The sequence below is a fragment of the Onychostoma macrolepis genome, chromosome 06 (genome assembly GCF_012432095.1).
Source record: "Onychostoma macrolepis isolate SWU-2019 chromosome 06, ASM1243209v1, whole genome shotgun sequence".
Taxonomy (NCBI): Eukaryota; Metazoa; Chordata; class Actinopteri; order Cypriniformes; family Cyprinidae; genus Onychostoma; species Onychostoma macrolepis.
This window is the reverse complement of record NC_081160.1, coordinates 28,320,272-28,345,383: the sequence shown is the minus strand read 5'-3', so window position 1 is coordinate 28,345,383 and position 25,112 is coordinate 28,320,272. Positions and strand designations below refer to the sequence as shown.

Sequence of the window (25,112 nt, the reverse complement as noted above, 5' to 3'; positions counted from 1 at the left end):
AATAAACGAGTTCATAAAAGTCATTTGTTCTGAACAACATTTAATTAAACAATATTAATTGTACTGATTTTATATCATATTGTAATGCTAAGTATTAATATGTATTTTAGCAATTGTGTGTGTGTGTGTGTATATATTAGTGCTGTCAATCGATTAAAAAATTTAATCGTGTTAATCACGTCATGGACTGTGATTAATCATGATTAATCACAAATTTAAAATACTCGGATTTACCTGAAGAATGAAGAAATGCATGACAAACTAGTTTAAGGAACCAGAACCTTTCACACTTCCGCCAGGTATGAGACACAATCCTTATTATTCTTTTATCATTATTCTTTTGTTTTATTCAGCCATTATCAGCCTTTAAACTGGCAGTAAAACGTTTACCAAGCCACATCGCTTCAATCCCAGTATACATTTACCCAACTATTATCAAAAGTATTTTAAAATAAATACAACAAAACATTTCTTGCGACCTTACGTGAAGTATTATGACAAAATGCATTATGAAGAAGAATTGGACCTGTTCTGCAGCTGCATTAGAGTTAATATTAGAATCATGCTTCATAAGACAATTTATGAGATTAATAATACACTTTTACTCAGAACTCACTTCAAACCACCATCAAGTGTTTATAATAACTTCCTTGTGCGATCACATGTGGAATTTGGTCGTTTACTGTTGTTAAAATATGCTATTTATAGCCTTTTATATCGCTGTACAAATTAGCATTTCAGATGTACACATTATCTCAAGAAAATCACATACAAATATCCTATCATAATCGTGTGTTTATTATCTAATATAATCTATAGTGTCTGTTGTCATGTTTATTTCTGCTGCGTAAAAGCCTTAAAATGTATGCTCTTCTGAAACTCACGTTGTTTGTGATCTTACAAATGCCTCTCCCTTCTTAAGTTGTCAGGGATACATTCCAAGTATAATACACATTAGTAAAAGGATCTATCTTAATTTTTATTTGTCTATATACACTTTGCCCGGCCACAGTACATTATAAAAGTAGCCCAAAAAAACGCAACCCACGGCTCTGTAATTTTTCCCGCGACTGTATTTTAGCTTAATAGCCCACTTGTGCCATTGGCAACACTGGTTCGCTGTACCTTCATCACACAATGATAGATAACCTTCCGCGCTGCGATGACAGGAAGAAGTTGGGGTCAAACCTTATCAAACGATTAATTTGCGTTAAAAAAAAAAATATTAACGTTGACACCCCTTGTGTGTGTATGTATGTGTATATATATATGTATGTGTGTGTGTGTGTATATATATGTATGTATATATATATATCTACACCACAAAAGAAGTCATTCAGTGTTACCTTCCCTATAGAACAGGTCTATACCTTGTTCTTTTATTAAACAAACTAAATAGCCTTATGTTATTTATGCCTTATGTTACATGGTCGCTCTCTCTGTATCGCGCGCACAGCGGAGTTCCCTCGGTTCGCACACACACACAAACGTAAGCGCACACACAAGTGAGCACACTACCACTCCTATTTGTAAATATTAAGCCGCAAAACGTCTATTTAAATATGACTTCTGTGTGTCTCTGTGTTAATGTATGGCGCAGACGCGCGGGTTTGTTTACTCATACAGAAGCGCGCGATGCTTGCGGTGATATTAACGTCTGTCGTCTCACTAAATGAGGACATAAATACATGAACAACATCTCCAGAACTGCTCTGACAGTCACTTCATGAGCATTTGACCGTTTCATTTGAGAAAAACTATCCTCATATCATATACACAGAAACGTAAAGGTATTCACGGCAACCTGTCAAAATAAAAGTTCGGTTTCACTTGAAGACATTGGGCAGAACGTAATAGGCTACTACTACTAAAACTATTAAAACCTTATCTTTAAGGAATAACCCCCTCATATATATATATATATATATATATATATATATATGAATACAATTCATATGTGAAATATTTATAACAAACTTAAAACCAAATTTATTTAAAAACCGTTGAGGGTCAACTAGTTGAGAATATAAAAACTTCACACACACAAATTGTATTCATTAGTCTTTGTGACAAGGTATAATAAACTTAAAACTTTTTTTTTTTTAAGTTTAGGATCAACTAGTTGAGAATATTGTATCATGGTGTCAGTTCTGAATGAGAAGCGTTTCAGTGTATGTTAAATATTAATATATATATATATATATATATATATATATATATATATATATATATATATATTAGTGGTGGGCCGTTATCGGCGTTAACGTGCTGCGTTAACTTGAGACTCTTATCGGGCGATAAAAAAAATATTGCCGTTAATCTATTCTCAAAATTGGGTTGGGAGCTGGGTCTATACTACGCAAGCTATGATGACTTTCACCTTGATATTTTAGCGCGGATGTATACCTAGCCGAATAGCACTGTAGGGGGCGGGAACGAGTCTTCGAACCTGTGTGTATGCGTGCTAACATGGATGCAGCTATGAAGCCGCCGGGTTTGCTTCAGGGAAAATTTATTTTTAAGATGCTTCCCAATGGAAATCGGCAAGTCATTTCTGTCTCTATATGACTTCTGTGTGTCTCTGTGTTAATGTATGGCGCAGACACACGGGTTTGTTCACTACTCATACAGAAGACCGCGTGACGCTTGCGGCGATATTAACGTCTGTCGTCTCACTAAATGAGGACATAAATACATGAACAACATCTCCAGAACTGCTCTGAGAGTCACTTCATTAGCATTCGAGCGTTTAATTTGAGAAAAACTATCCTCATGGCAACCCGTCAAAATAAAAGTTCGGTTTCACTTGAAGACATTGGGCAGAACGTAATAGGCTGCTACTACTACTAAAACTATTAAAACCTTATCTTTAAGGAATAATCATACAATGTCTTCAATGTTATTATCAATATTAAATTCTTGATGACTGCTAGTTGTTTACTTATCTACTTGGCAGAATTCAAATGAGCCATTTTAATCTAGATTAATTCCAAGATTACAGTGAGATTAATCTAGATTAAAAAAATTAATCTATGCCCACCACTAATATATATATATATATTAGTGTTGTCAAAAGACCCGGTACTTCGGTACCAAGTCGGTACTAAAAAAGTGAAAACGTCACGGTATCAGGTTTTTTTTAAGTACCGGTGGTACCGAGTACCCGGTCAACCCGGTTCTTGACAGGTACGGCCCGATGATTTCCGCGATGCAGAAAACGCGGACGGAATCTCGGAATCCAGTTATAAAAACGGAATTTACAGTTTAGCACGGAATGTCACGGAATTTGTCAAAGTTCGGATGAATTAATCAAAAGTAGGTCATTGCACTTAAATCAAATCGCGACGTGGACTAGTATCTGTAAATATTAAACTGCAAAAGTCGATTCAAATATGAATCTCGCATGTTCTGCGAGTCTCTGTGTGAGTGAATGAATGGCAGAGACGCGCGGTTTTTTCTTTTTTTTACTACATACACTGAAGCGCGCCTGACGCTCGCGGTGATTCATCATCTGCCGTCTCAATGAGGACATAAATACATAAACAACATCTACAGAACTGCTCTGAGAGTCCCCTCGCGAGCATTTTACCGTTTCATTTGAGTAAAACCAGCGTCATATCATATAGCTACACAGAAATGTAAAGGTATTCACGGCAACCCGTCAAAATAAAAGTTCATCTTAAAGACATTGTGCCAGAAATATAATTTTATATAATTTTTTTTTTTTTTTTTTCACAATATCACAATATTTCTTCCATATTTTAATTTTAATAGTAAATCCCCTTTATTTACCAAAACAATACAATGTGTTTAAATTTAATTAATTAAAAGACAAATTAAATTTGGGTGAAACTTGTTTACTGTTTTTCATACTTTTCATTACTTGCGGAAAAACTTAAAACACAATTTAAATAAAGTATAAAGAATGGCATTGATTTTTGTACATTTTTATTTTTGTTTGACTTTATTAAAAATAGTGTGTTTTTTTAAATTAGCATGTGGTACCGAAATTGGTACCGAGAACCGTGGATTTTGACTGGTATCGGTACCGAATACTGAAATTTTGGTACCGTGACAACATTAATATATATATATATATATATATATATATATATATATATATATATATATATATATATATATATATATATATATATATATATATATATATACACACATGCGCACAAATATATATATATATATATATATATATATATATATATATATATATATATATATATATATATATACAAATAAATAAATTAAAAATATATATATATATATATATATATATATATATATATATATATATATATATATATATATATATATATGGTTTGTAGATATTTATAAATATTAATATTTAAATTTAAGAAGCTAAAATGTAAAACTATAAAAATTGTGGGTCAACTAGTTGAGAGTATTGTATGAATACTATAGTTTATTATATGGTCATCTGATTTATGTCAGCATTGACATTTATTATAAATCATATGACAAAAATATTATATATACATAAGGCCAGTTCTGATTGAGAAGTATTTTGTTGGGCACATTGATTGTTATCAGCCACTCTTTCTGCATATGTTTGATTCTGATGAGCGTCTTTAAGATCTCAGCTGCATGCATGCAGGATCAGGAGGCGAGTTTGAGCTGTCCCACCATCTTGCAGCCGTTTTTCGCCGGATAGCAGCTTGACTAAGACGGCATTTCTTTATCCCCCTCCCTCTGTTTTGCCCTCTCTGTTTCCTCCTACTAGAGCCGATCCATTGACTAGTGCAGCGTCTGACTGAGCGCTCTCTGATCACTATGACTCAGAACCCTGCCTGCTTTGATCTCCAGCACAAACACGCGCCACCTGCTGGCTGATTCCGCAGCTGCAGATTGTGTCAGCTGCCATTTTTTTTTGTTTCCTCCGTGGCTGACTTGTCATGCAGTGATTTGAAAAATGTGCGTGTGAAAGTTTTGCCGATGCTCACTGGGGCTGTGTAAATGCAGGAATGTTTTATTTGAATTAACTTTTGAATTTTTCAAATGATTATTAGGGATTGACAATATGACATCATCTCACAGTACAAATATCGGTATAGCACAATATGGCTTATAAATATAGTAGTCATGTGGTAATGCCTTTTTAGGGATGCTTTCCAGATGTAAGGTGATTGTTCGGCAATGACGAAACTTTGGGTTGTTCATAACAACATTCTTTAATTCCTTGTCTTGACTTGTTTGGAATAAATCCAGCTGTCTGTCATCGCATTACTCAGTGTTTATTTGCATCTCTTAAATCAGTCTTGCCCTATTAATTAAAAGGAAGTGTTGAGACATACTGAACAGTTGTTAATGTTATTTTTCTTTCTTTTATTTTTAGTTTCCTGGACAGGATTGACACTGTGAAACAGAGCGACTATACTCCCACTGATCAGGTGTGTAAATATCCACATGATGGGATTCAGGCATTAATATTGTAGTGTATATCTTCGGCTTATATCCTCTTTCTTTCTCTTTCTTAAGAGGCATCATTCTCTTATTGTGTCTGATTTAAAGATGTCTTTTATTGTAAATGTAACTTTGAACTCTTCCTTTGTTTGCCCCGTCTCTCAGGACTTGCTCAGATGCAGAGTTCTGACTTCCGGGATCTTTGAGACAAGATTCCAAGTGGACAAAGTTAATTTTCAGTGAGTTTGACTAGGAGGCCTTCATGAAACTTTTCACAGATTCACAGTGCTACAGAAGATGTTTGCGTGTATTTTCATAACCACAGTTAACATCTTAATTATTTTTACAAATTAATAGTAGTAATAAGTGCTTGACGTGAACAGGTCCATGCCAAACCGTCTGTGGCTGCCTAACTGATGTTTCCTCTTTTCTTTTCTTTTTTTTTTTTCTGCAGTATGTTTGATGTTGGCGGACAGCGAGACGAACGCAGGAAATGGATCCAGTGTTTTAATGGTAAATGCTATGCTTTTGTTACTTAAACTAACAATATTATTAATAATAATGAAAGGTCTGTCATTTTGGTCATCATTTGATCTATTCTCTGACACAAAGTTTATTAGTCTGGCCAATATATTGGTTTATTAATTAGTATTAACTTTTTGTAATTAGTAGTAATTGTTTGTTGAATAGTTTTATGATAGATTGTTTGCATTGCTTGTTCAAAGTGTATGCTAAAACATTTTCTCTCTTGTTACAGATGTGACAGCCATCATTTTCGTGGTAGCCAGCAGCAGTTATAACATGGTGCTCAGAGAGGACAATCAGACCAACAGACTCCAGGAGGCACTTAACCTGTTCAAGAACATCTGGAATAACAGGTACACTTGAGACGCCTAAAACATGCTTACACATGTAAAAAGAGGGCTTAATGAGAGTATGTTTCCGCGCCACTCACATTTTCTTCAGAAAATGTAAAAAAAAAACTTAAAAAAACTCATATTCCTTTCCTTGCTTTCCAGGTGGCTTCGAACTATTTCTGTCATTCTGTTCCTAAACAAGCAGGACTTGCTGGCTGAGAAGGTTTTGGCGGGAAAATCAAAAATTGAGGATTACTTCCCCGAGTTTGCACGCTACACTACACCAGATGATGGTCAGTGAAATAGAATAATGATTTTTAGTTTGTATAGTTGATTTGAATGCATATTCATGTATTAATTTATAACGCAGTAGTAACTTTGGATATCATACCATTAGTGTTATTAACAAAATACTTTCCTTCTATCAGCAACACCAGAGCAAGGGGAAGATCCACGAGTTACGAGAGCAAAATATTTCATCCGAGATGAGTTCTTGGTGAGTCTGCTTCTTCTATGGCACCAAAATCATCATAGCAACCCATCACCCTGTGTCCTAAACTATGGCATTTTTATTTTATTTTATTTTTTTATATATATTTAAAAATACCACTACCATTCAATTCAGCAAGGATGCATTAAATTGATCAAAAGTGACCGTAAATACATTTATAAGTTTACAGAAAATTTCCAATAAATGCTGTTCTCTGAGCTTTCTATTCATCAAAGAATCCTGAAAAAAGTATTTCCACAAAAATATTAAACGGCGACTGTTTTAAACATTTGATAATAATAAAAAAAAGAAAAAGGCAAATCTGTATTATCAGTATATCAGAATATGATTTCTGACGGATCATTTGACACTGACTGGAGTAATGACTTCTGAAAATCGAGCTTTTATTTTAAATGACATTTTAAAATAATTTCAAAAAGTTTTTTGTAGTTGTTATAATATTTCTCAATGTTATTGTTTCTACTGTATCTTGCCTTGCCATATTTTTGATCAAATAAATGTAGCCTTGGTGAGCATATGAGACTTGTTCCAAAATTCTTATTAATCCTAAACAGTAGTTTATATATACAAATATATATGCACATATACAGTGTGTACGGAAAGTATTCAGACCCCCTTAAATTTTTCACTCTGTTATATTGCAGCCATTTGCTAAAATCATTTAAGTTCATTAATGTACACACAGCACCCCATATTGACAGAAAAACACAGAATTGTTGACATTTTTGCAGATTTATTAAAAAAGAAAAATGAAATATCACATGGTCCTAAGTATTCAGACCCTTTGCTCAGTATTTAGTAGAAGCACCCTTTTGATCTAATACAGCCATGAGTCTTTTTGGGAAAGATGCAACAACTGGATTTGGGGATCCTCTGCCATTCCTCCTTGCAGATCCTCTCCAGTTCTGTCAGGTTGGATGGTAAATGTTGGTGGACAGCCATTTTTTAGGTCTCTCCAGAGATGCTCAATTGGGTTTAAGTCAGGGCTCTGGCTGGGCCATTCAAGAACAGTCACGGAGTTGTTGTGAAGCCACTCCTTCGTTATTTTAGCTCTGTGCTTAGGGTCATTGTCTTGTTGGAAGGTAAACCTTCGGCCCAGTCTGTGGTCCTGAGCACTCTGGAGAAGGTTTTCGTCCAGGATATCCCTGTACTTGGCCGCATTCATCTTTCCCTCGATTGCAACCAGTCGTCCTGTCCCTGCAGCTGAAAAACACCCCCACAGCATGATGCTGCCACCACCATGCTTCACTGTTGGGACTGTATTGGACAGGTGATGAGCAGTGCCTGGTTTTCCACACATACCGCTTAGAATTAAGGCCAAAAGTTCTATCTTGGTCTCATCAGACCAGAGAATCTTATTCAGGTGTTTTTAGCAAACTCCATGCAGGCTTTCATGTGTCTTGCACCGAGGAGAGGCTTCCGCCGGGCCACTCTGCCATAAAGCCCCGACTGGTGGAGGGCTGCAGTGATGGTTGACTTTCTACAACTTTCTCCCATCTCCGACTGCATCTCTGGAGCTCAGCCACAGTGATCTTTGGGTTGTTCTTTACCTCTCACCAAGGCTCTTCTCCCCGATAGCTCAGTTTGGCCGGACGGCCAGCTCTAGGAAGGGTTCTGGTCGTCCCAAACGTATTCCATTTAAGGATTATGGAGGCCACTGTGCTCTTAGGAACCTTAAGTGCATCAGAAATGTTTTTGTAACCTTGGCCAGATCTGTGCCTTGCCACAATTCTGTCTCTGAGCTCTTCAGGCAGTTCCTTTGACCTCATGATTCTCATTTGCTCTGACATGCACTGTGAGCTGTAAGGTCTTATATAGACAGGTGTGTGGCTTTCCTAATCAAGTCCAATCAGTATAATCAAACACAGCTGGACTCAAATGAAGGTGTAGAACCATCTCAAGGATGATCAGAAGAAATGGACAGCACCTGAGTTAAATATATGAGTGTCACAGCAAAGGGTCTGAATACTAAGGACCATGTGATATTTCAGTTTTTCTTTTTTAATAAATCTGCAAAAATGTCAACAATTCTGTGTTTTTCTGTCAATATGGGGTGCTGTGTGTACATTGAGGGAAAAAAATGAACTTAAATGATTTTAGCAAATGGCTGCAATATAACAAAGAGTGAAAAATTTAAGGGGGTCTGAATACTTTCCGTACCCACTGTATATAAAGGTATATTTAAGTACATGTACATGCAGTTTAAACCATGTCATGCTGCTGGTCCTAATATACCATCCTTTTTTTTGTTGTTGTTTTGTCTATTTAGAGGATCAGTACAGCGAGTGGAGATGGCCGGCACTACTGCTACCCCCACTTCACCTGCGCTGTGGACACTGAAAACATCCGCCGAGTGTTTAACGACTGCAGAGACATCATCCAGCGCATGCACCTACGACAGTACGAACTCTTGTGATCGCAGCAGGGATGACGGGACGCAAACTCACCACCTGAACTTTCTTTAGGCCCCCCTGCCCTACATCACGCCCCAATATCAAACCACGAACCTTCAAACTGATGAGTCCCCACCTCTTACACTTACACAATACACACACATACATATATATATATATATACACATACACACATACACACACACACACACGGCCTTTCTCCATCCTGAGTGACTAGGGGCTGGGGCAAGGGGACGCACTGTGTTACTGATGAAAGCGTGGCTGTGATATCTGGCAAGAAGACTTGTTAACACAGCCAAGGACTACCGATGTTAATAAAAAGAGAGAGAGGAAAACAAAACATGTGAGAGGGAGAGGGAGGGGGGGAGAAATGAGGGAAGAAAAAAAAAACTGTCCAGGACTGCTCGGGACAAGAAAGCCATTTCGTACACATACAGACACATAATGCGTCCAGCTAAACTCCTGACCCGCAGTCCTATGTATGTTACATGTCAAACTTGTCTTTTTTCCGATCATATGCCTAAACACACGTTACTTATATTGATGCGCACGCACAAGACATACACACGCTATTCTTATCCTCCACCGTTTTGGTCCTGTTGAACGTTTAGTGCCTGTACGAGCCTGGCGCATTCCCCTCACCTTTTCCCCATTTCCTCTTTCCCAAAACCACATCCCACCCCCAAAGGTGGACAGACCCCACCGGAGGAGAGCAAAACGACGGACCGTACGTAAAAAAACAAAACAAAACATAAAAACAGAATGTAGAGCAAAATGTCGTTTTTTTTTTTTTTTCTCCCCAACAAAAATGGAGGGTTTGGAGCATTTACTGCCCCAGGTTGCTTGCGTGTGGAGTAGAGAATGACTTGAACACAAGACCCATCACATGACTCGATTCTCGAGATGCATCGCAGGGGAGGCGAGTGCATGCAATGCTAGATTCATGCAGAACAGTGAACTAAATGCAGTGCAAAAATCCAAACTTATATATATATATATATATATATATATATATATATATATATATATATATATATATATATATATATATATATATATATATATGTATATGTGTGTGTGTGAGATATTCCTGTAATAATACAGTCTTTTTCTGTTTGTTAGTTTCCCCAGTTTGTGTGTTGGCGTGTGCAAATATGCACCATGTTAAACCTCCTGTTTTCCCGGTTGCTCTCTCCTTCTGTTTTCCGAGTGTCATTCCTCTCCCTCTCTCTCTCTCTCTCTCTCTCTCTCTCTCTCTGTCTCTGGTTCTTTCTCCTCCCCTTTATCTTTCTCTCTGTCTGTCTCCTCCCTACTGCAAAAAATCTTGTACACTGACACGTGGGGACTTCGTCAGACCGAGGGTAAGACCGAGTAATGACGCGAGACATGAGAAGGACGTCTAACGGATGGCCTAGTCGCGCTCTCTCTCTCTCTCTCTCTCTCTCTCTCTCTCACCCCTTCCTCCCCTCCGACTTCCTCCCCTCCCCTTTAGCCTGGCTTTTGGTCTGTCTTTTGATTTCTCTGCTGGATCATTATTCTTGTACAGACTGTAAAATGTATTATTTTGTACAACTTTATTGAAGAAAAAAGTAACTTGTAGAAGCTCCCTGTGCCTTGATCACGACTGTACGTGTAAAATGAGCTAAGATGTAAGTAAGATATGTTTCATTGCGCTGTTTGGCTCTGCCCTGCCTCTGTCGATTCCCTTGAACTCTGACCCCCCGACCCCCTCCCCGATTGCCTGTTTGCTCATCAGACTCTGGGTGGAAGTTGCCCCCCACCCCTCCTCGTGCCGATCTTGAACCGGCCTCCCCGTACAACTTAAGACCGAAGAACGCGTGATGCCGGTGTCAGATCGGCGACAGAGCGCAACTTTTACTGACACTGCTTATCAGTGGAGTTTGGGGGGAGCTGCTGTCTGTCACCCCTCCCCAAATATTTTTATTCGTTTAACCTGCCTCTGGTTTGTTTCAGGATCAAGATGAAATACCTGATGCTGTGTAGTACAAAGCAAGAAACATTATATACAGTATATATAAATATATATATTTATATGTGTAAATATATTATTTATATATATGTGTTTGCTTTTTACAGGTGTTAATTGCCTTTTTTGGTCCGCAACAACAATAGTCAACATTTTTAGAGGCAGGGTGTGGGGCTTTTTTGTTTTCTTTTCTTTCTTTCTTTCTTTCTTTCTTTCTTTTTTTTTTTTTTTTTTAGCTTTAACTCTGTTGAAGGAGAAAATAATCCAAATGCAAAAACATTGCTTGTCTCTTCGTAAAAAACCAAATTCCTTTGCTAAAAAAAGAGTGAAAAAGACAGCAAATCTGTCAGTGTATTAAGTGTACAAATTGTTTTGATAGCTGCACAGTCAGATATTGGGTTCATATCCCCCCTCCCATGGTATTCATGTTTATTTCTTTATATTAAAAAAAAAGAAAAAAAAAGAAAAAGGAAAAAAAAGAAAAGAAAAAAGCTGCTCTACAAACTGACATACTAACAAAAAGAGGCCGCCCATCACCGGACAATGACCAATCGTAACCCTCTCTGTACCACACTTCCTGTCCTGCTACCCAATCACATGAAAGCAGGGGCCAGCTTTTGGTGCTCTAATGGTCCACTTTGTTCCACAAACAAAGTATTTATTTTTGTTTTATTTATTTGTCATTTTATATATATTTTTTTTTTTTTTTTTTTTTTAAATGCCATAATTTGAAACAAAAACTCTAACGTTTAACCGGTCTGATCCGGTTATGTTTTCTGCAAAATGTGGTACAGGTGTTATGTGATATATATATATATATATATATATATATAAAAATTTGGTTATGGGGTGGGGGGAGATGTTAAGCTATGACATTTTAGTATGTTTACTTTTTTAAATTTTATTTTCTAGTTCAGACTCGCTGCAGCAATAAGTGAGTGAGATTTGAGTACCAAACGCCCCCTTGCCTGACTGTCTCTATAAGAAGTGTTTTCAGTGTATATGTTGCTTTTTTTCCATGTCTCTCACACTTACTGTACATTTTGTACAAAGATTCAAATTACAGCAGTAAAAGAAGAGTGTAACACTGTCTGAGTGACACACACATGCACACACTCTTTTCACAAGGCTAACTCTGTTTTTTTTGGCCCAAATCAAACTATAAAGGATAATGTAGTTGCTCTTACAGTGATGGTGGTTCTTAAAGGTCTAATATACCATTTGCTACATGTTTCTAAAGAAGCAAAATGTTATCATTTGCTGCTTAAACTGACGGTTTCAATGCCACTAAGCATTGCACATCCTAATATGATTTTGGAAGTCATCTGGTTGTCATTAAACTACGCTCATATGTTTTGCAGGCAGGCACATGGATAATCATGACAAACTTATGCATTTTTCAAGCAAATTTGCAACATCTTACATTATCACCTTTAAAATTAAATAAGAAGCCTACTTTAGTAGGGTCCTATAAAAGAGGTTCACTTTAAAAATAGTTATTAGACTGGGAAGGTATTAATTGTAGTGTTTAAAACAAACTTAATGAACTTGTTTTGATTCTATCATCTTGATGGTTTGCATCATCAAACACTCAGTTTCCAGATTCTGCTTATTGTATATATTTTGCAATATTCTTCATGTCAGAAGTCACTACACCACGTTCATGATCTTAAAAAAACAAAAGCTATTTTTTTTTTAAATGTATTAGCTGCTGTCAGCATCAGCAGTTCAAAAAACAGACATCAGTACACAATAACTTTGGGGTTTCAATTTAAACCATTAACTTACATAATATAACATAAGAGTCTTATGTTTAACATAGTTTTCCACTTCCTAATGAAATCTTCTGATGTTCCAGGGAGTCTTAACATTTAAGCAAAACACAGTGTTGAGTGTACCTATTAATGTTGTTTAGATTTTCATCTTGTCTTATAAGTATAGAATTACATTTCACAGTATTTAGGTCCTAAATTAGTTTCATTCAGCTGAGCATATTTTTTTTTTATAAATATAAAATGGGGATATCTAACAGCAAGGTCTGCAACAGGAACAAAATTATTCTCGATTGAAGTTAAGGGATTGTTTCTACAAGTCTTAGCCACAATAATAATTTTATTTATTATTATTAGAACTTCATAATGACCTACACATATCTTGATTTCATTACGTTTGGTATCATGACAGAAGGTTGTTTTTGTTTCTCAGGGTATATTAGATCTAAGTCATTGGACATTTATGTATTTTTGTCATTTAAAAGCAAATTTCTTTTGATGGAAGCTTTTATTCAGTGTTGGTCACTCTCAACTTACCATGAACTGCAGGGACACCTACTGGACTGGATGTATTTCTCAATACATTCACATTCAGCGCCGTCTGCAGGACAGATATCGATTACATTGATATAGGAGGAACTGCACATATAGAAGAGTAGTAGATTATTTCCTAATACTCTTACCTTTTTCTTTAAAATGTCAAAAACATTTAATAATAAGTATTATATAAACCTTTAAAATCTCATTTAATTAATACCTTAGGCTGAGCTACGACCATTTCATTGAATGTTTTTAGTATTATTAAAAATGGTATATAGATAATTTATCCAGTTTTTGCAATATCAGATATACAGAGTGTGTACAACATCTGGATCTAAATTTGACTTTTGGATAGAGTTGCCATTGGTTTGTGTGACCAGGATGATTTCAAACAGCTCTGCTCAAAATGGCTCTTCTGACAGTTTAGGAGTTTACAGCACTCCCATTGGGCGGCACATTTTTCTAGCAAACAACTTTTTCTTAAGGGACACAACGTGGTTTTCCTCCAGAGGGCGCTTGACGGCCCAAAAGGCAGAATCCTCCATTGGGTCATACGGAGGATTTTTTTAATTGTCTTATTGGAGACATTTAAATAGGTAGGTATAATCAATTTAACTCAGCTGAAATCTGCTCCATGAATCTCTCTCTCTCGCTCTATATATTTTTTAATAAATTATTTAACCAGTAATAAAAACCGAACTTGATTGGTACAGATCGAAAAAAGTATCAGAGACTGAATACAATAATTACATATTGTTTGACATTGTATTCAAATACACATTTAAGAATAAAACAAGATCATTGTTATTTATATTTACAGTCATTCTAGTCACAGTCATCTACACATTATCCCAGCGTGTAGTTCACTCCAGTCCAGAAGGAAGCGCTCTAGGCCCTTATCAAGTGACGTATTATACACGCGCCGTTCGGTGTTCTCGTACGTATTTTGTAAACAGTCGCTTTTCTGGATTAAAGAAATACGTTTATTTCTCTCAATGGACGAAGAATACTACGGCCATGCTGGAGAATGGGAGGCACAAGACGGCAGCATGGTAGTTTACCGAAACCACCCCACAGACACCAAGACCATGAAATTAATCTGATTTAACGTTACTAGCTAACGTTACAATTTTGAAATCAGGAATTGCTTTGATTTTCATTTACGTTACCCTTACAAGAAGTACTGTCGTGGTACCATATTCGTAAACCGTATTATTTATATGAATCTCCAGCGTAGTTAAAATATTAACGTTTTAATATTTTTAATATTAAAATCCATGACTGCACCATGATAAAACATGGAACATAGAATTAAAATATGGAATTACCATCGTCCCATGTTTAAAAAATAAATAAATACTTCGCTAGTGCTGTCGTATACGTCCATAAACACACGTCATTTTCCAGGTTATTAATTATTATAATTTAATATCGAGAGTTAATATGTTGGATTGTACTATGCACAAATAATATCTTGATCTAAGAACTATTGTAATCTCGTTAAATAGCTTATAAAAGATTGCTTGACCGTTTCCCCTCTTTCTATCGCTCCAGGAGGATGGATACGCGGATGCTGAGGCTGATGGAAAAGTTCAGGAGGAGTGTCTGCAGAAATTCTCCAGCAGAGACTACATCATGGAGCCCACCGTGTTTAACACCCTGAAAACGTAAGTCCCCCAAATGGAGAGAGGGTGATTTGTAAAGATAAAAAGGGAAAGATGATTCACAGCAACTTTGAACTTAGTCAGACATCTCATCGGTGAGTGCAGGTGAATGTGTGTCCGTGTCTCCGCAGGTATTTCCAGGCAGGCGGTTCACCTGAGCATGTCATCCAGCTGCTGTCAGAGAACTACTCTGCTGTTGCTCAGACGGTCAATCTACTGGCGGAGTGGCTCATCCAGATGGGTCAGTGAATGTGTTACCCAAATATCCTGTATAAATGCGTTTATATTTGAATTTCTGCACACTTCATGACACCCTATGTATCACATTAGCAGAATACGGTTGTCCGCCCATTATTTGAGTTTGTAATAACGGTTACGTTCACAATTCGGTTATTAATGAGAGTGGCTGTCATTCGATAGCCGTAAATTTAAGGACTCGCAGACGAATTTTCGTTAACGGGAACGTAAACTAGTATAAATTAGTAGTTAAGCCAGAGCGAGTTGAATTAGTTGTCTGTCAAGTCGTAACGTTACAGTACGAAAGAGGCTCGCGTCTCTCCTGTGTTTCGTGTGTGTGCGGTTTCGGTAACTTACAGAGACGTAGATATCAGCTTTGTGTCATCTGAAGGTTATAAATCCAGTCACTTTTGTCCACCGGAGCCGCTCTGGTCAGTTTTGTAGTCTTCACACGACTCAAATACATAAATAAAAACTGTTGTGGATTAATTAACGGACGAACTCGCGCTCTCATTGGATGCGGGTCACCATGGTTACAGAGGTGATATTTACCGCTAAGGCGCGAAAAAAACAAGAAGTGTATGTAAAACTGTATATAAAAACGTGAACGGGACAGTTTGAGAGTCACACCTGTGATTAAAAAAAATTATAATAATAATTTCGTGTGTTTCTCCTTTGCAGGTGTGGAACCCGCGCAGGTGCAGGAACGTGTGGAGAATCATTTAAAGAGTCTCTTAATCAAACACTTTGACCCTCAGAAAGCAGATTCTATTTTCACTGTTGAGGGAGAGGTGAGTGTTTCCCACGGACTTGGACTCTATTTGTGGCGGCATATGTGCAAATGAATTCTCTGCCAGCAGGAGGCGCTTATAGAGCGCGGAGAAATAGCGGTTTCCCCGGTAACGCTGTACATAAAGCAGTGCTCCACTCACAAACGCTGCTTTATCAGGCACTAATGTTACATGCAAGATGAAATGACATCCAAAATCTGAAGATAGTCGGTTTCCTTCAGAAATACAGTGATATGAAAACACCCGCACTGTGTTTCGATTTTGAAACGTGCAGTGCTGGTTTATTCAACCAAGTCAAAGTTTTCAGAAAAAAATCTATTTGTGGCGGTCAGTTTTGATATTGTGGCGGACCGCCACAAATAGATCAATGTATGGGAAACACTGATATGTATATTAGAGAGTGACAAGTTAAGTACATTTGTTCTTTTTTTCATAATTTGTTGGGAATGATTGCATTTTCATTTCATTTTAGGGATTAGCATTTTTTTTTGTTTTCCTTTTTAATAGTTACTAAGTACTTACAAAAAGTTACAATTTTTTTTTTTTTCCTTTTCATCCTCGAGTATTATTTATTTTTGTGGTATTTATAAAGATTTTATTTGTGTTGGATAAATATTGTAGAGACTGTAGCCTGTTAGAGCCTGTTATTAGTTATTTCCAAAAAAAAAAAAAAGTCAGAAGTAACAATTTTCACAATGTCAACATGAAATTAAAAGTCACCATATCTATTTTGTAAATGCATGTTTTATGCCTTGACATGTCCATGTGTAAAACCCTGTTTTACATTTTGTGTTTTTCGATAATCCATTACACTATTAGTTACGGTCTGTCTTTGTTTATCAGGTTAATGCGCTTAACTTTCATCTCTGTTCAGACACCAGCATGGCTGGAGCAGATGATAGCACACACAACATGGAGAGATCTGTTCTACAAACTAGCTGAGGCTCATCCAGACTGCCTGATGCTCAACTTCACTGTCAAGGTAACAAAAATTGGGCTGAAGTGAGTTAAAGATGCTTATATTGCTCAAATGAGTTTATGTAGTGGTAAAACATGTTTTTTGATTGTGTATGTTGTCTGTAGTTGATTTCAGATGCAGGATACCAAGGAGAGATCACAAGCGTGTCCACAGCCTGTCAACAGCTGGAGGTTTTCTCCAGAGTCCTACGGACCTCTCTCGCCACACTGCTGGATGGAGGAGAACAGAACCTGGAGAAAAACCTGCCTGAATTTGCTGTGAGCATCCTTTTGAGGTCGCTATATTTGTTTATGATTGTGTTTTTATAATCAGGTCTCATTCTTGTGTGTATTTTGAGCAGAAGATGGTGTGTCACGGTGAGCACACATACTTATTCGCTCAAGCCATGATGTCCATCCTCGCTCAGGAGGAGCAGGGCGGCTCAGCAATGCGGCGAATTGGACAGGAAGTACAGAAATACGCCCATGAGAGGTGCTTTTGTGTAACACTGAGTTGTTTCATCTGCCTTATTGGTCTGATAATTAATAATAACTATGTTATTGATTTGTTTGCTGTGTTTAGGGGACATGATGCCAGTCAGATCACATTAGCGCTGGGCACAGCTGCTGCATATCCACGCGCATGCCAGGCTCTTGGTGCCATGCTGTCCAAAGGGGCTCTGAACCCAGCAGACATCACAGTCCTGTTCAAGATGTTCAGTAGCATGGATCCACCTCCTGTTGAGCTGGTCAGAATCTACTTTACGTTTATGCATTTAGCCAACAATTTAATCCAAAGCAATTTATAATAAAGAAGCATAAGCAATTTGTCACAACATTTTTCATTTTAAATAATATTTGTAGTGTACAACTGCAGGTTTTTTAGAGAGCTAGATTAGGACACAAGCTAATTCCAAATCTGTTCTGATGAAGAAACAAACCCATCTACATCTTGGATGACCTGACAGTGTGTAAAGTTTTATATTTGGGTGAAATATTCCTTTAACAAATACCTACAGAAAACTGTAGTGACTAAACTGATGTTACCTAAACTGCTTCTTTCTCCATGTAGATCCGAGTTCCTGCCTTTTTGGATCTGTTCATGCTGTCACTATTTAAACCCGGAGCTAAAATCAACCAGGACCACAAGCACAAATATATCCACATCTTAGCGTATGCTGCTAGTGTTGTGGAAACATGGAAAAAGGTGCAGATTAAATACACACTTAACAGTATATATATATATAATAAAATGCATATTTCTCAGTACGTTATTCTGACAAGAAATCTTGTAGAGAATTACATAAAATATTACTTATTTCTAGAACAAGCGTGTGAATATAAATAAAGATGAGCTGAAGTCTACCTCAAAGGCCATTGAGACTGTTCATAATCTCTGCTGCAATGAGAACAAGGGAGCTACTGAGCTAGTAGCAGAACTCAGCACATTATACCAGTGCATAAGGTATGAACAAACACGTTTATATATATTTTTTTAAGGATTCTTTATTTAGTAGAAAGTTCAAAAGAACAGCATTTATTTGAAATCTTTTGTAACATAAATGTCTTCATTGTCGCTTTTGATCAATTTAATGCATCCTTGCTGAATACAAGTATTAATTTGTTTTTAAAAAGCTTACTGACCTTTTGAATGGTGGTGTCTTGTAAAATTATACATTTGATATTTCTGGATTTGTATTGCAGGTTTCCAGTGGTAGCGATGGGAGTGCTGAAGTGGGTCGACTGGACGGTATCTGAGCCTCGTTACTTCCAGCTACAGACGGACCACACTCCTGTCCATCTAGCACTACTGGATGAGGTGAATTAAATATACCAACAGAGTACGAACTGGTCACTACTCAAACCATTATTATGAAGATTCTGATTCACCATAGTTTAAGCATTAACATTTGTCTTTATTTTTCAGATCAGCACATGCCATCAGCTTCTCCATCCGCAGGTGTTACAGTTGCTCATCAAACTGTTCGAGACGGAGCACTCGCAGCTTGATGTCATGGAGCAGGTTGGCAAAATCAGTGCATTTTTATTTGCTGCTCCAGTGCTCAAGTTAAATTCTGACAATTATTTTTTCAGCTGGAGCTCAAGAAGACCTTACTGGACCGTATGGTTCACCTATTGAGTCGAGGTTATGTTCTTCCAGTGGTCGGCTACATCCGCAAATGTCTTGAGAAGCTCAACACAGATATTTCACTCATCAGATACTTTGTTACAGAGGTGAGGATCAGGTCTTTGTTTTGAGATTTGATTGATTTGAGTGGCATAGATGACATCAGTATCATTATTGAGTCTGAGGTTGGTTTTCTCGTACTGGTTTCATTTTGGACAGGTTCTAGATGTGATAACGCCTCCATATACCTCAGACTTTGTCCAGCTGTTTTTGCCCATCCTAGAAAACGACAGCATAGCGGGAACGATCCGCACTGAGGGAGAACATGACCCTGTAGCTGAGTTCATTGGTGAGTTGTTTTTAAAATTAAAATATGCTTGATGAGATGGAACGTGTATGATATTTTTTCTCTTAGCATCTCTAAAATTTTATCTAGAGGAACCATGACTTGTGGGGGCATACAAATGCAACTCAGAATTATGTAGATTTATGCTTGTAACACTTGGTTATTAATCTCCAATTTTTCATTATAGCTCACTGCAAATCCAACTTCATTATGATAAACTAACCTTTTGAAATGAGTGGGATGTTTGAGAAGTGAGAGCATCAACTCGTAGGAATGGAGCACTCTTCACGGATGGACAGCCAATTTCAGTGTACATAACTGTTGTGTTGACCTTTTCAAAGAAAATATTGACATGAATGCTTTGAAAGTGTGTTTCTAAGGTCATAACTTGTAGAGCCTCTATTTTGCTTTGAAATAATTTGGTTTTCCTTTTTGTATATTGTAATCGTTTTTATTAAACATGATTGTACTAAGTCTATAGTGTTATTTCAAAGGTCACAATATATGTGACCCTGGACCACAAAACCAGTCATAAGGGTCAGTTTTTCAAAATTGAGATTTATACATCGTCTGAAAGCCGAATAAATAAGCTTTCCATTGATTGTATTGTTTGTTAGAATCTGAAAATATTTGGTCGAGATACAACTATTTGAAAATCTGGAATCTGAGGGTGCAAAAAAAAATCTAAATATTAAGAAAATTGCCTTTGAAGTTGTCCAAATGAAATTCTTAGCAATGCATATTACTAATCAAAAATTAAGTTGACACATTTACAGTAGGAAATTTACAAAATATCTTCATGGAACATGATCTATATTTTGGCTATTGCTACAAATATACCCCAGCGACTTAAGACTGGTTTTGTGGTCCAGGGTCACATATGTGGTCAGGTAAACTGTTGACATGTTTCTTTGAAGGTTTTAGTCTTCAATAAATGTAAATGCCAATTTAATTTGATGGAAATTAATGTTGCATTAAGAGTCAGCTTTACTGCTGTATATGATTCTTCAAAATATTTCCAAATTAATTTGACCACGGGCCATTGCAACTTGAGTTTCTCATCTGATGTAGTCTTTAAATCAAAGATCCAAAGCATTTGTTAATTGGTGTTTTGCCTGGCTGTTAGAACTGAATACAACTGATTACAAAGACACAGTTCAGACTGTTCCACTCGATTTCAATTAAATTAAAGCAATTTACCAAAAATACCCACAATAAAATGACAAGAAATAGAACTTGATAAGACTTTTATTGAAGAGTGTGATTGAAAACAGTGCATCAATTAAACTGATCCATGGCTTCGTGTTGACATGGTTTGACAAATGCATTAAAAGCAAAATCAAAAAGAGTAGCAAACTATGTACTTTTGCTTTTAAAACAACATAGCAAACCCTAAAACCTTTTCAGCACACAAGGTCTTTAGATGACCATTTGGCCTGAGTTCAGTCCATTTAAAACATCATAAAAATGTGTATAAAAAACAAGGGTGGACTACTTTTCCCTTTTTGTTCATTAGGTAGTGTAGAAAACCATTAAAAAGGAGGCCTACAAACGCAGAATTACAGAAACAAATCTGTACAATTTCTCTAAAACATTCCTGAGATTAAAAACGATTAAAACCAAACCTCTGCAACTGATCTCGGGCAGCATCAAGAAATCATTTTTGGCAAATCTAAGGCTCTGTTCTCTGTGAAGAACATCACAGCAATCTACAGGTAGTTTTTGGGTAGAATGGGGTCTCCATACATGCAGTCCTCTTCGATGGCGAGGTTGTACTGGCTCCCACTGCCGCCCTTGTATGTACTGGTGACTATTCTCAGCCAGCCTTTCTCTCCCTGTATAACAAGAGCAGAACATACATTCAACATCTTCATTTGTTTGTAGGGCTACTCTAGCATAACTGTCAGGTTCTGCTTACCCATGGCTCTCCCCAAGAATTACGGACGACCCAGTACTCCACTCCATTCTCATCAACGCCCCAACCGGCTACAGATACAATGTGGTTTATATAGGGATCCTGTACGTATTCAGAGTACACACCACCTGTGTATGCATCCAGCTTGTCTGTTGCCATGATCCCACAACTACAAAGGCAAAGTGTCAAAAGTCAACAAATCCACAACCATTTGCATACCACAACATGTATACCTGATAGGTCCTCCAGAATAGAGCTCAGCTTTCATCTTGTCCAGCCCGCTGACTGAGCCATAGTCTCCGACTTTCCAGAGAGTGTAGTTCTTTACTACATTACACACGCCAAAGGTTGTGCAGGTTCCACACTGATTAAAGGTGTTACAGTCTGAAAAAAAAACAGAAATACAAACTAATGCCATACAAATGTCCAGTCAAGCAAACTACCAGACGCCCAACCAAACAACTTTCTTACCCTGATCTTTGGCTTGATAATTGTTGCAGGTTTCATCAGGAATGCCTTTACTGTGTGCATATTCCCACACACCAGAATGATCTCCACCGTTGCAGGAACCTGCGTCGCCACAGTCAATCACATTCTGGACAGAGAGATAGGCAGATGGCCATGCTGCTTTCCGCTTGATGTTGATACGATCTAAAAGAAAAAAAAAAAAAAGTTACATAGGCCGACAAGAAAAGATGAACTTAAGCGTTTTTCTTTTACAACAAAGGGTCAGTAAAAAAAAAAAAGATGTGCTTCACTATTAAAAAGGTCAAGCAGTCAAATCAAAAATTATGAGTGGTTTTATTTTTAATCCATATTTATTTTTTTCAATTTATTGCAATTGACAAAAACTTTTTTTCTTTAAGAGCTATTATCAAATATTATCAAGGTCAACTGGTCAAATTAAAAATGAATTTCTCAATTATGACACTTAAATTATTTTAATTGTTAGATACAATCAACAAGGTCCAAAGCAATTAGATGCATTTAAAACTACCTACTATTTATGGTACTGTAGATTAATATTGTATGTAATAATACTGTTATAGATCATCTAACAGACATTTTTCACTCTATGTGTGGAAAATATCAGTAAAGCTTCAGTAAGAGGAAGTGGAAAGTTCACTGATATGTTAAGTTGGCTGAGCTCAAACATGTACAAACTTGTAGAGATCAGGAAAACACCTTTAAGTCATAAATGCACATCAGATGATAATCAGATGGTACGCAAGCATCAAATGGCATACACATTGTAATTTCATATGACAGATCCAGGCCATTGCATTTTTAATAATTAAACAACCCTGTAAGTCATAAGAGGCTATAAAAGGGCTGGTGATATTCTGAGGTTCCTCATAAAAACGCAAGCCTCACAAAAATGTGTCTTCAATTACTCACCCTCATGTGAATCCCATGATTATTTTTTCCCACAGAACAGAGAGATATTTATCAGAAATCAGGACATTTGGCTTAATATTTCCTTTTGTGATTCACACACACCAAAAAAACAAAAAAAAAAACAGGTTGAACTACTCTACATTTTTAACAATATTTTCCATCACCTGCCATAGCACTAGTACTTCCATGCGCCCAGCAGGAGCCACAGTATTGTGGTATGTGTTGGTTGCGTGTGGTGCTGACGTAGTTGACGCCGTCAATGTTTCTCCAATCCCATGCTTTGGGGAGCGCTTTTAAATTCATATATTCATAAGGACGTGGTCCAGTCCTGAAGAACACAAGAAAAAGTTGTTCAACCATCTACGTATGCCATTAAGCCACAAATCCAGCTCTCTCTTCACTGACCACAATAACACTGAAAAGGCATTCAAAGCAAGCAGCAAGAGGCCATGAAGGAAACTCCAGCAAATAACCCATGCACAGGCCAGCTGTTCTTCAGTTAACAACCAAAAATGGGAAATGAACCTTGAGGGCATGACATTTATAATCATAAATGAAGCAGGTGTCAAACGGTCTCATGATGGCTACCTTTTCACCACTCTGCTGTGTTTTTCTCTTAATAATTTCATGTGCCGAATTGCCATGACGTGAGTCGCCTGCAATACACTGGGCGACAACGGAGCCAAAAAATTAAAATGAGACGACCAAATAATGGGAAAAATTATTCATGCATTACACTGGAAACTGAAAGTCAATTTGAGTGCATTGCATTATGGGATACAGTATGTATGCTGTGCTCAATACTGCACATTTTGGCAAATCAGTTCAAAGCAGAAAATTCCCTTTTTTTTTTTACAACAAAAACAGTAAAAGTAGTGTTATTCTGCACATAGCTCATAAAAAAATAAATAAAATAAATTCATTAGAATGTACCAAAGCTCAGCTTAGTCTAACAGACACCAGAATACAACGTTACATATGAACTAACTGTAAATACATCGAGAATAACAGGAAATATATTGGCATACAGAACAATACAGGAAATAACTTCAAAATATTATTTGCGTATTTCTCAGCATGACATTAACACGTAGTTTTGCTTACAAACTTACACCCCAGGTGTAAAAGAACCAATACTTATTTCATTTTATATCTTTTATGGCAGTTTTAAAGAGAGTAATAAGAAAGTTAAAAGTTAACCTTTTAAAACCTACTAAAATCAGATGTAGCTACCTAGGCAGTTTTTTTTAGCTTCAACAGTGTGTATTACTCGCCTGACTTGGGAACAAACATATGATACTCAAAACTGCTGTCTGAGAGATTGAGAGTTGAGACAGGGCCCTAGAGTCGCATTTCATGCACTACTCAGGTAGACATACATACAAATGTTTATGTATAATTTGAGTTTTATGAAGTTTCGAAAAAAATGATAGTTTGACATACTTGACTCCTTGTAGGTTTCTCCTCGGCTGGGGTCTGTAGCAGGGCTCGTTCTCATTAAAATACCGTCCGGCGAAAACACCCGACAGAGTAAACAGATAAAAGAGCAGCACGCGAGCCATGTTGAATCTCAGGCGGTCATATGATCATCACACCAGTCTGCACTGCGGTTTTATTCCTCGTGTCTGCATGGAGGCGTGGAGAAAGCATCGAAACTAACTCTCTTATTGGGCGTCTTCTAAGAAAAAATAAGTTGTGTTTGTCAGACGCCTTCTGGCCTCAAAATGCCCAATATTTGACAGTACATTATAAGCGAGACCGGGGCTACTTGTCACACACGGAAGTTGTCACAAATTTATCTAAAGGAAGCCCAACTGCATTAATGCTCGTTTTCATAAACTACTTAAATTTAAACAGTAATTTCTCATTGTGACAACTTACACTGAATGACAGGCCGCATAGGGCGTTTTATCACAAAAGGTCAGTGTGTAATAAAATTAACTGAATCTTTTTTGGGCAATACTTATAGAAATGTGCAGTATTTATTTATGGATTTATTATTTTTTTTGTAGCCAAAACCTAAATATATAAAATATAAAATATGTGTGGAAATGATTAGTCTCAATGAATGCCTTAGAATCAATAATTATTTTGTTATATATATTCATATAATACATATTGAGTCTAAAATGTAGGTTGTTTTTGCTCTAAAATAA

General features: G+C 36.9%; 4 protein-coding genes across 5 annotated transcripts in view; 2 read left to right on the top strand and 2 right to left on the bottom strand.

Moving 5' to 3' along the window:
* The window catches only part of gnas (GNAS complex locus), a 42,487-nt gene extending 30,093 nt beyond the window's left edge, over positions 1 to 12,394 (top strand). For both annotated transcript variants that reach the window (XM_058778400.1, XM_058778401.1), the window contains exons 6-12: positions 5,372 to 5,426; positions 5,605 to 5,678; positions 5,894 to 5,952; positions 6,197 to 6,317; positions 6,459 to 6,589; positions 6,725 to 6,792; positions 9,077 to 12,394. In XM_058778400.1, coding sequence (XP_058634383.1) covers positions 5,372 to 5,426; positions 5,605 to 5,678; positions 5,894 to 5,952; positions 6,197 to 6,317; positions 6,459 to 6,589; positions 6,725 to 6,792; positions 9,077 to 9,223 — 655 coding nt within the window. In that variant the 3' untranslated portion in view covers positions 9,224 to 12,394. The remainder of the gene's footprint in view (positions 1 to 5,371; positions 5,427 to 5,604; positions 5,679 to 5,893; positions 5,953 to 6,196; positions 6,318 to 6,458; positions 6,590 to 6,724; positions 6,793 to 9,076) is intronic.
* The window catches only part of tubb1 (tubulin, beta 1 class VI), a 54,014-nt gene extending 38,175 nt beyond the window's left edge, over positions 1 to 15,839 (bottom strand). The window contains exons 1-2 of the mRNA XM_058778399.1: positions 15,779 to 15,839; positions 13,518 to 13,581 (exon numbers count right to left, since the gene is read on the bottom strand). Coding sequence (XP_058634382.1) covers positions 13,518 to 13,520 — 3 coding nt within the window. The 5' untranslated portion in view covers positions 13,521 to 13,581; positions 15,779 to 15,839. The remainder of the gene's footprint in view (positions 1 to 13,517; positions 13,582 to 15,778) is intronic.
* nelfcd (negative elongation factor complex member C/D) lies at positions 14,071 to 20,116 on the top strand. The gene is made up of 15 exons (XM_058778395.1): positions 14,071 to 14,572; positions 15,075 to 15,187; positions 15,316 to 15,425; positions 16,103 to 16,212; positions 17,087 to 17,194; positions 17,296 to 17,448; positions 17,532 to 17,662; positions 17,753 to 17,918; positions 18,242 to 18,376; positions 18,495 to 18,634; positions 18,874 to 18,988; positions 19,097 to 19,192; positions 19,264 to 19,404; positions 19,517 to 19,646; positions 19,831 to 20,116. The coding sequence occupies exons 1-15, from the start codon at positions 14,516 to 14,518 to the stop codon at positions 19,863 to 19,865; spliced, it is 1,740 nt and encodes a 579-aa protein (XP_058634378.1). The 5' UTR covers positions 14,071 to 14,515; the 3' UTR covers positions 19,866 to 20,116.
* A 757-nt stretch (positions 20,117 to 20,873) lies between these two features.
* Positions 20,874 to 24,695, bottom strand: ctsz (cathepsin Z). The gene is made up of 6 exons (XM_058778403.1): positions 24,400 to 24,695; positions 23,121 to 23,284; positions 22,030 to 22,209; positions 21,792 to 21,942; positions 21,562 to 21,727; positions 20,874 to 21,478 (listed from the first exon to the last, which is right to left on the bottom strand). Exons 1-6 carry the CDS (start codon positions 24,516 to 24,518, stop codon positions 21,353 to 21,355), a joined length of 906 nt encoding a protein of 301 aa, XP_058634386.1. The 5' UTR covers positions 24,519 to 24,695; the 3' UTR covers positions 20,874 to 21,352.
* Positions 24,696 to 25,112: the final 417 nt, after the last annotated feature.

What these genes read in the sequence shown, in the direction of transcription:
- nelfcd (XM_058778395.1), top strand. Translation starts at nt 14,516, where the DNA reads ATGGACGAAGAATACTACGGCCATGCTGGAGAATGGGAGGCACAAGAC. An exon ending in CAGAAATACGCCCATGAGAG is followed by an intron (nt 17,663 to 17,752) that starts GTGCTTTTGTGT and finishes TGCTGTGTTTAG; the next exon opens with GGGACATGATGCCAGTCAGA. An exon ending in CCCTGTAGCTGAGTTCATTG is followed by an intron (nt 19,647 to 19,830) that starts GTGAGTTGTTTT and finishes TTTTCATTATAG; the next exon opens with CTCACTGCAAATCCAACTTC.
- ctsz (XM_058778403.1), bottom strand. Translation starts at nt 24,518, where the DNA reads ATGGCTCGCGTGCTGCTCTTTTATCTGTTTACTCTGTCGGGTGTTTTC. An exon ending in AAGTACTAGTGCTATGGCAG is followed by an intron (nt 22,210 to 23,120) that starts GTGATGGAAAAT and finishes TTTTTCTTTTAG; the next exon opens with ATCGTATCAACATCAAGCGG. An exon ending in ATTCTTGGGGAGAGCCATGG is followed by an intron (nt 21,479 to 21,561) that starts GTAAGCAGAACC and finishes CTTGTTATACAG; the next exon opens with GGAGAGAAAGGCTGGCTGAG.